At 39.1% G+C, this 12,583-nt stretch overlaps 1 protein-coding gene across 4 annotated transcripts in view; it reads right to left on the reverse strand.

The window, feature by feature from the left end:
- Nucleotides 1-12,583, reverse strand: part of LOC109851841 (alpha-mannosidase 2) — a 115,717-nt gene that overhangs the window by 10,993 nt on the left and 92,141 nt on the right. For all 4 annotated transcript variants that reach the window (XM_020422320.1, XM_020422321.1, XM_020422325.1 and 1 more), the window contains 2 exons: nucleotides 10,862-11,034; nucleotides 8,790-8,923 (listed from right to left, as the gene is read on the reverse strand). In XM_020422320.1, the coding sequence (XP_020277909.1) occupies nucleotides 8,790-8,923; nucleotides 10,862-11,034 (307 nt within the window). The remainder of the gene's footprint in view (nucleotides 1-8,789; nucleotides 8,924-10,861; nucleotides 11,035-12,583) is intronic.

Raw genomic sequence — 12,583 nt, forward strand, 5'->3', positions numbered from 1 at the left:
TACTAAGTAGTTCCAGCGTTGACCGCTCGATAGCGCCGCTTACCCGCGCTAGAAAAAATCAGTCCGGGAACTTTCCGGACAAACTGTGTACGTCACTTTGTTCTTAGATCACTTTCCTTTCCACCGAGTCTTCAGTTTTCCGCATATTTTACTAACGTTTTCACAGATTCTTGTGTATTACTTTTTGTGCATCTGATGCACCGTTCGTCTGTATTAACCGCGGTGAGAGAGATATTGTTACTTCTTTGAATATATACTTTAATAGGTTCTTTTTTGTTGCAACGTAAACTGATATGAGAAATGCATTTTAGAAATAACAACGCAATAGAAAGTGATAAACTAAAAGGCTTTCAGATTTCGTTCTCTGGAGACGATTCTGTCTAGACCGCATATATATATACGTCATATATATATATACTAGGTTTTGGTAGGCGTAAAAAAGGACTCCTAAAGCTCTTACAGCTCCAATCCTTTACAGGATTAACCGATTTGAATTAATCTTATCTCTGTCAAAAATGAGATTTCTTATTGCTAATAGCCATAAAAGTGTTTTCGGCGATCACGCCACCCGGCACTTTACCAGTATTAAAAAAAAAAAAAGAGAGAGATAACATTTTTCGTCATTTTTCGTTGTTTCTCCTCGTCGGGAATTTATCCGTCCGTATTTATGCAAATTAGCTTCGCGATTAAAGCTAATGATATTCTTACTTTTCATTAGAAATGCACATATATTTTTTATTATAAATGATGAAAATATTTCTAGAGCTCTCACAAGACAAGATGCACTTGGCGAACGACTGGCAAAACGAAAACGCTTGTAAATAGCCGCTCTCAGTCACAATACCGTCTCGTCGAGAGAAACTATAACCGTAACTATTCTACAGTTCTGTGGAACAATAGCCGTGCCGCAATAATAACAACGGCGCGGTTCTACTAACTTTCGCGTTTGTAGGCCGCATAAGCGAGGTGCCCGAGTGAACAAAATCTCGAGTTCTGTTGAATATTTAGAATCCAAATACGAATGTCTCATGAAAGAAAAGGATATGTTAATTGAAAAGATATTTTAATTGATTTATAATACAATATACGTATATATATTATATATAAATGACAAAATTTGCTCGACAAAGTTCTGTAAAGAAATTTATCTCTTTCTAAATCATTAGATTTCTGGCATTTTTTTTTTTACAAAAGCGTTGTTAGTAGCGACAAAAACACACATCTGGTAAACCGTGTTATAGGCACTGTTGCTATCTAACATCGCGATAGCGTGCACCGCGGGGATCACAGTCTGGCACACGTCCGGAAATTGGTGGATTTCGGAATTCGAGAAAACAGGACGAACGGGATATTGCGCGTAGTGTCGCGCGCTATTTCGATGCAAATGATACCGATACGCGCGCGAATCCCGAAGCGCGCGCGGTCCGCGACAGGTCCGGCCATTAGATAAATCGATCTTGTTTGAGAGAGGAAAGAATCGTTTTGTCAGCAGTGAAACTCATAATTCCATTCAAAAGTTACTTCATATGAGAATAATTATTTCTCTCTCTCTCTCTCTTTTTTTTTTCTCTCTCTCTCTCTCTCTTATCTCTGAGTTTATAGAACAATTGTGAAATTCAAGTAATGGCTGCTGCAGTTTTACGCAAGTTCTTCGGTATCCAATATCAGGATTTGTATTAGGTGCTTATTCCGTACGCGTTACGACACGGCGCAGAACGATAGCATAGAATGCAAGTCGAGAGAGAAATATGAAGCCTTCGGGATGGTCCGTAAACGCCTTTACTCCGCGCGATATTTGCAATGAATCTCGAGAAGAGGACTGCGAGATGATGAGCATGAAAGAGGCGTACAGTTTAAAGGACTGTCTCGGCTGGATTTGCTCTAGATATTATTCATATTATATTCGCTCACAGTTAGCGATAATTACTTGGTTAAATACTCAGTCGTCGTTCTTATTAAAAGATAGATCTTTTGTTCGTGCGCCGAGAAATTCAACTTTCACGTATTGTGAAAAAAAATTTGCGACGTAAAAAAATTTATAAATACTTATAGACATATAAATGAGTTCGATAAAGAATCATGCGATTCCACCAAGACCTTTTACTTCACTGCTATCTACCTTGGATTGTGTATATTAAATCATATGGAAGTATAGCTGTAGAGATCGATTTGTCATTCATATTATATGTACACACAAATGTGAAAAAGCATTATATTTCCTAGTATAGGAAATTCTATTGCGCTTCTTTTCTAACTTACGTCTTCTAATCTTTGTTGTGATAGATTCAACAGACAAATACAATGTGAAAAGAATATGACTTGAAAGAGAAAAAACTTCGCGATATATTTATTACGTACGAGATTTAAAGAAATTGTTGTTTGTACAATAGATATTTTTCTTATTATTTAATAAGAACTTGAATAAAACAAAGTCATTTAATATTAGTTATTTAACGTTAGTCATTTAACAATTGATATTTATTTCTTTCTTTTTAGTTTCCTAATTCTTCAATTGATCGATGGCAGAGTGACACATCTTGGCTACAGGAAAAGTGGAGAATTGACAGTCCGTACTTTCATAGTCAAAAGTCTCGACAGAGTGAAAATGGAAAAGTTCAACTTTATTGGAATTTGAGGAAGCCCTCCTCGATGAACCGCCCCGAGCGCCGTGTCACTCCTTATCTACTAGGCCACTGTTGGTGAGACGTTGATTCCACAGATTTGCTTCGGTTCTCTCGCCTGATCAATTCGCTAGTTGCGGTAAATACTTCCGCTCATGCGAATTATTCTGTGTGTATGATTTGTATATATCTGATATTTCGTGAAAATTTCTGCAATAATATCTCTTTCTTTTTTCAGCTTCAAGAAAACATTTGCAAATTGCATTTGCGCGTAATTCGCCGCTTACAAGAATTCTTTTAATATACGTAATTGGAATCGCATGTATACGGTTTATTTACATTTTCGACAATTAATGCTGACGATCTATACGTAGTTTATGCATACTCGCGGCGAATCGACGATAACGCATCGGACCTTCGTGTTAGACGTGTTTGTAGTCAGCGATAACGGCCAATCGCGAATATCCGCGTCGAATATTTGCGTCGATCCGGCGCGCCCTGCTGTAATGCACTCGAAAATGCACACATATCGAATATCGCGGAACACGCGGCAAACGCGCGTTCGTAATAACGGTGTTCCGAACTTGGCAATTTAACGTGCTAGGCGCGAACACCCCGTCGCAACCATACATATTCAGTAGTCTAATAATTAGGAGTTAATACACCTGAGCGACATTATTTCAATTTAATGCAGCGGGTTACAAAATCGCGTTTCGCGCGTCCGCGAAATCGCCATAGAGAAGTCCGCCGCGCGTTTCCCTTTTCCTGCACCGCAGGCATTGAACGTTTCATAATTTGTGCTGTATGCATTTAACGACCTTTGGTCCTAATTCGATAATTCCTTTTACAAGCAATAACGCGCTGCATTATAATAGCAAAGTGTAGGCAATTATTATATAATAGCGTACTTTCAATAGCATACTTATTATTACAATTCATCGTTTAGAGCATCAGAATGTTCGACTGTATATAGATAGTAAATTGGAGATTATGATTTTTTTTAAATGATCCGCGTTAGACGAGTTTTCAAGGCACAGCCGACGATTGTTGAAAAGACATGTTCTTTAATACAAGAGAAATTATCTGCAATGAACATTATTGGCAACACATACATGTAGATATATGTGTTGTTTAAAAGGATGTTTTGTCGTCGCACTCACAATGAAAGATTTAATTTTTTATGTTAAAATATATCCGGTGTACAAAAACGTGCAGTTAGATAGGTAAACAAATATTATATCTTTGTAATATCTCCTGGATGCATATATGCGTTATTTATTTCTATATAAAAAAATTCATGTGTTTCGCGAAGTGCGCGTTTTGGAGCCGAATGTATCGCATCTATTGTTGCCTCTTTCCCGCGTTGCCGATTGGTTGGTTGGTTGGTTGATCGAGTCAAATCGAATCGGTAAGATCAAAAGAGTAAATAATGAAAAGCGATTTTGAGACAGTTCGTCGTATATGTAGAGAAAATTAAAAAAGTAACTAAAGTCACTTGACAGAAAAGAGTAGAAAAACAACACGTAAAAATAACGTGACTGTAATTTATATTATATATAACATTAAATAATACATATTATACATATAAATTATTATATATTTATAATATTATACTTTATATTGTATTATATACATACTACAGTAATGTCACTGACCTCCGCCGCGCGGCCTTGGCGGGGTCATTGACCTCGGCCTCGCGGCCTTGGCGGGGTCACTGACCTCGGCCTCGCGGCCTTGGCGGGGTCACTGACCTCGGCCGCGCGGCCTTGGTGGGGGGGTCACTGACCTCGGCCGCGCGGCCTTGGCGGGGTCATTGACCTCGGCCGCGCGGCCTTGGCGGAGCACTGACCTCGGCCGCGCGACCTGGACGGGGTCTCTGACCTCGTGATTACTCACGTGATTACGGTATATATATAATTATATATATATGTGTGTGTGTGTATATGTGTGTGTGTATGTATGTGTATTATATGTAGATATAGAATATTATCTATAATATATGTATATTATATATAATATATGTATATGTATAATATTTTCTTTTTTATCCTTTTCTTTGTCACGTGACTTTAGTCACGTGTTGTTTTTCCATTCTTCTCTCTTTCTTTTATTTTTTGAGTTTGATTTTCATGTGTTATTTTTGACATCTCTCGTAGGTGTATTACATAGTTTATAACATGTATATTTTAGCTGTCATCGCGGTGACAGGTTGTGTTCACTGATGCAACACATGAAAATGAAAACAATAATAGCGTGCGCGTAGCGCGCGCTTGTGTTGTGCTAGTAGATTTTTAAAAAATAAATACAACGCTATAGAGTCTTCAATTTCTCTTCAGATTGTAACAGATGTTTTACGAGTTAGAATAATTGAATATTGTTTGCAATTCCTTCGGTTTATTTCGTGATTATCGACACTGGAATCGTATATATGTTGTGTATACGAGTCATAAGATAATTCGACGCTCGGGCTCTGCCGCAGACAGAGTGTATTATACTAAAGCAATAACATAAATAAGAGTTTTACGCTTTGTTCGACGTTTGCTTATTCTTGCACAGAGTAAAATCTTTTGATCTTCTCTTTCAATTTATAATATTTTTATAAAGATGAAAAAAGAGAATTTTTTAGATGAAAAATGTGAGGACTTTTTATCGGAAATCGCTGAATATGAAGATGACAGTGACAATTCTGATATTAACAGTACAATATAGATCGCGTATGCTTTCATCATCCTCGATCAGTGAAAAAGATATAGAAACAGAAGAAGAAGATCAGTCAGATTTCCATCCAGCAAGAAATAATAAAAATTTCAAAGGTATTGCCGGAATAGGAATCTTTCGAGACTCCATTTTATGAGCAGAGATTGGGTTTTGCAAATTTATAGTTCGCAGAGTACTGTATTTAACACACAAGTCTTTTAATTTATTTAATATGTGAGAATATTAAACAAATTGTTCTAAAATATTACAAAATGGTCACGCGTGAATATACGAGAGCGTGCGCGAGTCGTAATCGGAATTGAGACGGATAACAATGGCTCGCAGCCACAAAAATCTTTTAAAAATCGCAACGGAGATCTTTCTGAGCTGTTCTCAACAAAAATCTTCAAACGCCATATCTACGGAAATCTCCATAAATAATATACTCCATTTTTCTGACAATACGAACATCCATCCAAACGCAAACAGATTAAATAAAGTGCAAGAAATCATCGATTATTTTTTAAATAAATTTAGAAGCGTATATCAAGTTCAGAAGCGTGTATAAACTCCGGAACAAAATCTAATTAGATGAAGGAATGATGGAGAAGAAGACAACTTTCAAGTTTATAATCCAAATAAAATTATATAATATATTATATAATATATTGTATAATATATTATTATAATATATATTTCAATATTCTAATGAATAGTTTATAAAGTAATAGAAATGTATTCTGCTTTTGTAATCTGTTCACGCTTGACTTATTATATTATTGACTTATTTACTTGACTTATTATATTATTGTAATATTATATTATGTTATCATGTATAATAACTTTTCATATATAAAACAAATTGAAAACCATTAATTTCTGTAAAGTTTCCTATAAAGTTCCTATATCTTGGCAATTGCTTTCAAAGCATATACAAAGATACTAAATTCGATGATATAAAATTTCGCGCAAGTGCGTTATTTGTCTAAATGGTTTACTTTATAAATAAAAAAAAGTTGAGAACCACTGATAATTACACGTTAAAAAGTATTAAATTCTTATGCAAAAAAGCGATCTCTCAAAAATTTCATTGAAAAATATCAAATAATTCAAAAGTTATGAAAGTTTTTTTGAAAATATCGCAATTGCTCGCAATTTCACGAATTCGCTCCGTATCCGCGTAAAATCTGCTCTAAAATGCGAAGGTAGGATATTATACTTTTGTAATATATCACGAGTATTCACTTGGCATTAGCTTGGAATTTGTTGGCTATTTGGTCGCGCTATCAAGCACAGATATCGAGGTTTGAACGAGCGAGTCGAATGCGAGACGAGCCGGCAAGTAGATCAAAAGCACACGAGTTCAATTGGGAGATTTCTGTGGATATGGCGTTTGAAGATTTCTGTTGAGGACAGCTCAGAAAGATCTCCGTTGCGATTTTCAGAAGATCTTTGTGGCTGCGAGCCATCGTTATTCGTCTCAATTCCGATTACCTACGACTCGTACACGCTCCCGTATATTCACGCGTGACTATTCTGTTGTAATATTTTCAAACAATTTGTTTAATATTTTTACGTATATTATAAATAAATTAAGACTTGTGTTAAATACAGTATCAAAATGCATACGAAAATATATTGTAAATTGTGCAAATCTGTTAATTAAAATATCGGAATTTTTTCTCGCGCCGATATTTTTCTTTCTACATGATCTTCACGTGAATACCAGCGGGAGATCAACACAAATGTATGTCACAAAAAATATATTCTCGCTTATAAGTATCGAAACAAGTATCGTTTCCATTTCTCCATTTACCACTCTGTTCTATCAATTTTACATCTCAGAAGTGGGATCAATTTTACACTTCGCAGTGACGCGAACACGGCGAGAGGCGGGTGTATTATATTCGGGCGAGAGCACGAGCGAGCACTGTCGGTGCACTCGAGGACTCTCGTATCACTTGTACATACATTTCACACGCGTCGTGGAAACCGCGCGCGACGACAGGTCATAACATGCTGTACGTTTCGTTGTTCCACTCCTCCCGCCCGTCGTTAATGATCGCACACGTGTGTGTGTGTGTGTGTATGTGTGTGTGTATGTAGAGATTTTACGTCACACGGAACGCAACACATGTCGTATGCACACGTGGCGAAACTTATATTACAAGTGACACGATGTTCTGGTGAGTAAACACGAATTCCGGAGTTCGTCTGAAGCTTGACATTTTTTTTCCATATTTGTTTTTTACTAATTACATGTTTTTTAAAAGTAATCTCATCATCCTTTCTTCCCGCTTTTCGGCGCTTTTCTCGCATTAAGCTCTCAACGTAAACTCCACGAGAATTTTCTAAAATCGTGTCCCATATTGCACTGTAAATTCCGACTGCACCCGACTGCACGCTATATTCGAAGAGAGCTCAGGCGCGCATACGGTCGCACCGTCGAGCATTAGGAATAATCCTGCTGGGTCGCAGCAACCGCAGCTATGCGACATACGTACGATAATAGTTATTGCCGCTCCTTCCTATTAAGGAGAGACAGAGACAGGAAGAGAGAGAGAGAGAGAGAGAGAGAGAGAGAGAGAGAGAGAGAGAAGGTAGGCCGTTTCCGCGCTATGATATCTCGGCGATACAGCACGCGAGCGCGGGCGGCCTCTGTGGAAAGGTAATCAACGCCGACTGAAATTTCCAGGAGGTCGGTAAAATCTTTCGCGGTAACATTAAACCGAGCGAGAGTGAGAAGGATCCTTTTCCCTTCATTGCAATAAGGATGAAACGGATCGGTGGAGGAAGTGGAGATGGAGAAGGGAGGTCGTAATCAGACGAGTTCCAAGAGGACGAAGGAGACGACGACGACGACGACGACGACGTGGCGGAGAGCAATTTTCCGTTGAGAAACCCCGCTTGCACCCGCGTCGCCTTATTACTCTACTCCTGCCAGCTCTTTCTCTGTTTCCTATCTCGTCCTCCTCTCCACGTGGCAGAACGAGAGAAATCCTTTCCATCTACTCGAATCTTCTTCCTTCCGCGCGGCGCATTCGCGAGTATCCTTATTGCTTCCTGCCGGCCGCCGACGCTTGGCTAGCAAACGACAGGAATATCCTACCTATGTACCTCTACATATCTACCGGCGATGGTCGGAATTCCGACGTCCTTTTAGCTGTCGATAAAGTGTTTTAAAACGCCGGCTGATTTTTACGACGTCGGAAGGAAGAAGAATATATTTTTCTCGTCATGCTATGGATTCTTCACGTTTCTGCTCTCACATTTTTATGAATTCTTTTACACGGTCTCGGTCCAATCCTCTTCCTCTCTCTCTCTCTCTGGCAAATTTTCACATTTACGTTCGCATCTCTGCGCGATTGTTTAATATTACTGTTACGCAGGACTCGATCTTTTATTGTCCGTTATATATCAAATTAAATATGAAATACGTGTGACTTTTTTTTTTTTATAGGAAGTACATACCTTCGATAAGTTGGTCCAGCATGGCATAAATGTGGGAGGTCGCTTCGTCGGTCATTACCCATCCTCCGGTGGTCATCTCCAGACGACCGTCCTTAACTAATCTCTTCACGACCATCTTCTTTGTCGGGTGAGCACTGAAAAAAAACGAAGAGACGATATTTATCACTGTGATGGCTGCTTCCACAAAATAAAATTAAACATCCTAAGATCTTTCCTTAAGATCGGATAAAGTTCCCAACTTTTCCACGATTAATTGCACCTAGTAAAAATTTATAAGAGAAAAAAAGTACAACGTCAAAATACACACACACACACACACACACACATTTGTGTGTGTTCAACGCAATGTGTGCGCGCTCGATATAAAATTATAAAAAGTAAATAACACACAAAGAAATAAATATACGGACATTCAATTAAACTCGACTCGGAGGAAAAATCACAACTGCAAATTCAACGATTAACCAATAGGCGAGATTTACTCATGGATGAACTTGATTCGTGTGCTCTGCGCAAATAACCGCCACGAATGATCAATCCCGTTCGATGTGGATCAACGGCGGATTTAATCATTCTCGCGTGACTCGCTTTGCCGCGCGCGCTTGTTTTATACTACCTATCACGCAATTCGGGGTTGCAAATCATATTTATCGCTGCCGCCGCTGCATTTCAGTTGGGCTAGGATTTACGTGATTTGTGCGTCCGAGTGTTATGTACGACCTACATAACCTTCCCTATTCGAAGGTGGTTTCCACATTACGTCGTTTATGTCGGCTATAAAGCCGCCACGGATTCCACCTGCTAGTACGTCTGTTTCTCTCTTGCGCTATCTCTCTCTCTCTCTCTCTCTCTCTCTCTCTCTCTCTCTCTTTCTGTTCTCCCCGGTGGCTAGTAGGTTGGTTTAAGGTCGCTAAAGCTAAGGTGGTTACGCCCAGGGCAAACTGGGGCGTTTTGGGGATGAGCTTTTCCTCAACACAAGTTTGTTTAAAGTGCACCGCTACCAATACAATAAATTTTTTAAACATGCCGACAAAAAATCTCAAACTAAACACGGTTTCTAGAATAATGTGACGTAGTCTTTACGCAGTTTATAGTATCAAAAGTAATTAGAACTTCTCTGAAAGCAACATTACGTTTAGTTCCTGGATGGAGAGTAATGAAAGGGAGTTTTCTTGTAAAACTTATCTCAAACTTATCATTTCACTCGTTCTCTCTGAAAAAAAAGAGAGAAAGAGAGAGAGAGAGAGGAAGAAAGAGGGAGAATCTACTTTTATGCTAGCGACACTTCTCTGTCTTTCTCAGCTTTATCTACGGCTTTTCCACAGCTCGTTAAAAAGACAAGAACCGACGGTCCTTTATTCGCGCCAAGTGGTTCGAGAATATCCGCCAACCAGGTCTTCGATACTATCGTCCTTTCTCATCCTCACTGGCCTATTTTATGACAATCCATTTCGAGAGAGAAACGCTCGCGCGCGAGGAGCTTGCGGTTTACTTAATACACAAATGCACCAACGTTTGTCTTTAATTAACAGAACGCAGAAGCCAATGTCTGCATTAAAGCGGCTATGTTCTCTCACAGGAATAGAACATCCGAATCGTAAATTCGAATATCGAAGATAACGATGTGTGCACGCCGCGTTATCAAACGTGCAAAATCGCACGAGAATGTTGGTTCTGTACGTATATACCGTTTGTACGACGCTCTTTCTCTCCCTCATTTTATACAATAACTTACTTCGACGGGCAAATTGCAGTTTACTTAATATGCGAATGCACTGAACCAGTGTTTGTCTTCATAAGTGCATAATCGATGTTAATATACTCAAGCGACTGAAAAGAAGAAGCGAACCGATCTCGTTAAGATAACATTTCTCGCAAATCGGAATTTTGAAAATCTCATTTTATTTTTATTATTTAACTTTTACTTTTACTTGTCTTGCTAAAGACTACAAAGATATTTTTTTTTTTTGTTTTTTTTTTTTACTATCTCTCGTATTAAGTTCTCCAATATTCCGTTGCGTGCGTATTTCTCTCTTGTTTGCAAATATTCGATCGAGCTTGCGCACACTCACCTGTCCCACCAGAGTGATAAGAACGAAACCTCGCTCCAGATAAAGGTCATGTTCGGCCACTGCTGCAGCTTCGAGACCATGTTGTTTAGAATGCTTCTCGTCGAGCTGTGGAAGTATTGTTCGAACGTCTTCAGCCATCCGGGATCGGTGTGGCTGTGAGGCACGAGAATAACCTGTAACAAAAAAAACGCGATATCCACCGTCAGTTTTATTAGAAACGTGTCTCAAATAGCAAAATGCGAAATTCGGGTAAATTAATGTCGTTTTCTATAATCTATTTACGATTATTATCGATGAGAAAAGGTGTATAAATTGAATTTAAGCCCGCTTCGATTCTATTCGACTTGATTCTCGCGCATGTTCATCGGGATCTTTCGAAATAATCTACACACCGCCAAACCGAATGCCAATCCGAGTGCCGCTCTCAATTCTCGACAGACCAGTGGCGTGGAGATTCGTTAATTAGCTCGCACGACATTCGATATTCGGTTTGACGATGTTATAATGACGGCGTAATTGATGCACTGCAACATGCGTCTCGTCGCGCGTTATTAATCCGACGGTCGCTGCCGTTTCGATGTACATACATACGTAGGTACGACGGTAGAGCTTGCGAAACCGATTTGCGGCGATTTATTAGTTTACCTTCGGTAGACACGCTCTCGATAATGTTTAAAAAAGTGTTTCAACCTGTCTCGAGTGTCGGAGCGAGCGTGTCGATATTCAGAGTGTGGAGTGTGCAAACGACACTTTTATTTTTGTCACAGAATTGACCATGCGTGGCGCGATTTTATTGCCGCCCGCTTTTGTCGTCGCTAATATTTCGCGATGGATTAAAGCCGAATAAAAGTATACTAGACGGCGTTGACATATTTTTTTAAACACTTCTCGACTGTCTATTCCCTCGTAAATCAGTGTAAGTGCAACAACAAATACATATACACGCCGCCCATCAAACGGCAGTTTTTTTTGTAAATTACGAAAATTAACATTTATCGTAAAATTGTGATTACACAAATATTTTCTAATTACGCGTGTTGCAATTAAATGCGAAACGGTGTTGTTTTAATATCGCGTCAATTTAGTGTAGATCGCCTAAATATAATTACCGAGGGCTTTTCTTAACCTCAAGGTTCAATTATCTCTCTTTCGTTCCATATTCATGCAGGAAATATGTACGTCGTTGATAAACGCAAGGTGATAAGTTTGATTGGCGCGGGTTCTAGATAACTCGGTCGTAATAGCCTGTCCTTGTAATGACGTGGAACACTGAAACGACAATGTCAATATCGCGTAATTGATATAACACACCGCCGCACGTAGCGAGTTAGTAATTCAAACGACGTGGAGATGCAACATCGCGTTCGACACAATATGTGAAATTTATTGCGCGTTGTTGTCGGCGCATACATGCAATGTGGAACATGTCGAATGAACGGTAGTTCCTCCATGCGTATACAGCTCAGGTTTACTCTCTCTTTACCCTGTACGAATTTGTAAGAGCGACACTTTCTCAGCAGTTCGCCGCGATTTTTCGCAGACGACAAATTTGCGTTTAAAACCTGCACGATCTCTCGAGAATAAACTTGCGGTTCTTCCGTTCGAAAGCGTACGAAAGCATTTTGAGGCGAAACTAGTCGGATATGCGATTTGCAAGCTACACGAGAGACCGGCGTAAATCTTTTAAACGAGAATCAACTCACAGCGGTAACTGTCATTAGT

The sequence above is a fragment of the Pseudomyrmex gracilis genome, unplaced genomic scaffold (assembly GCF_002006095.1).
Source record: "Pseudomyrmex gracilis isolate BER0280 unplaced genomic scaffold, ASM200609v1 scaffold_21, whole genome shotgun sequence".
Taxonomy (NCBI): domain Eukaryota; kingdom Metazoa; phylum Arthropoda; class Insecta; order Hymenoptera; family Formicidae; genus Pseudomyrmex; species Pseudomyrmex gracilis.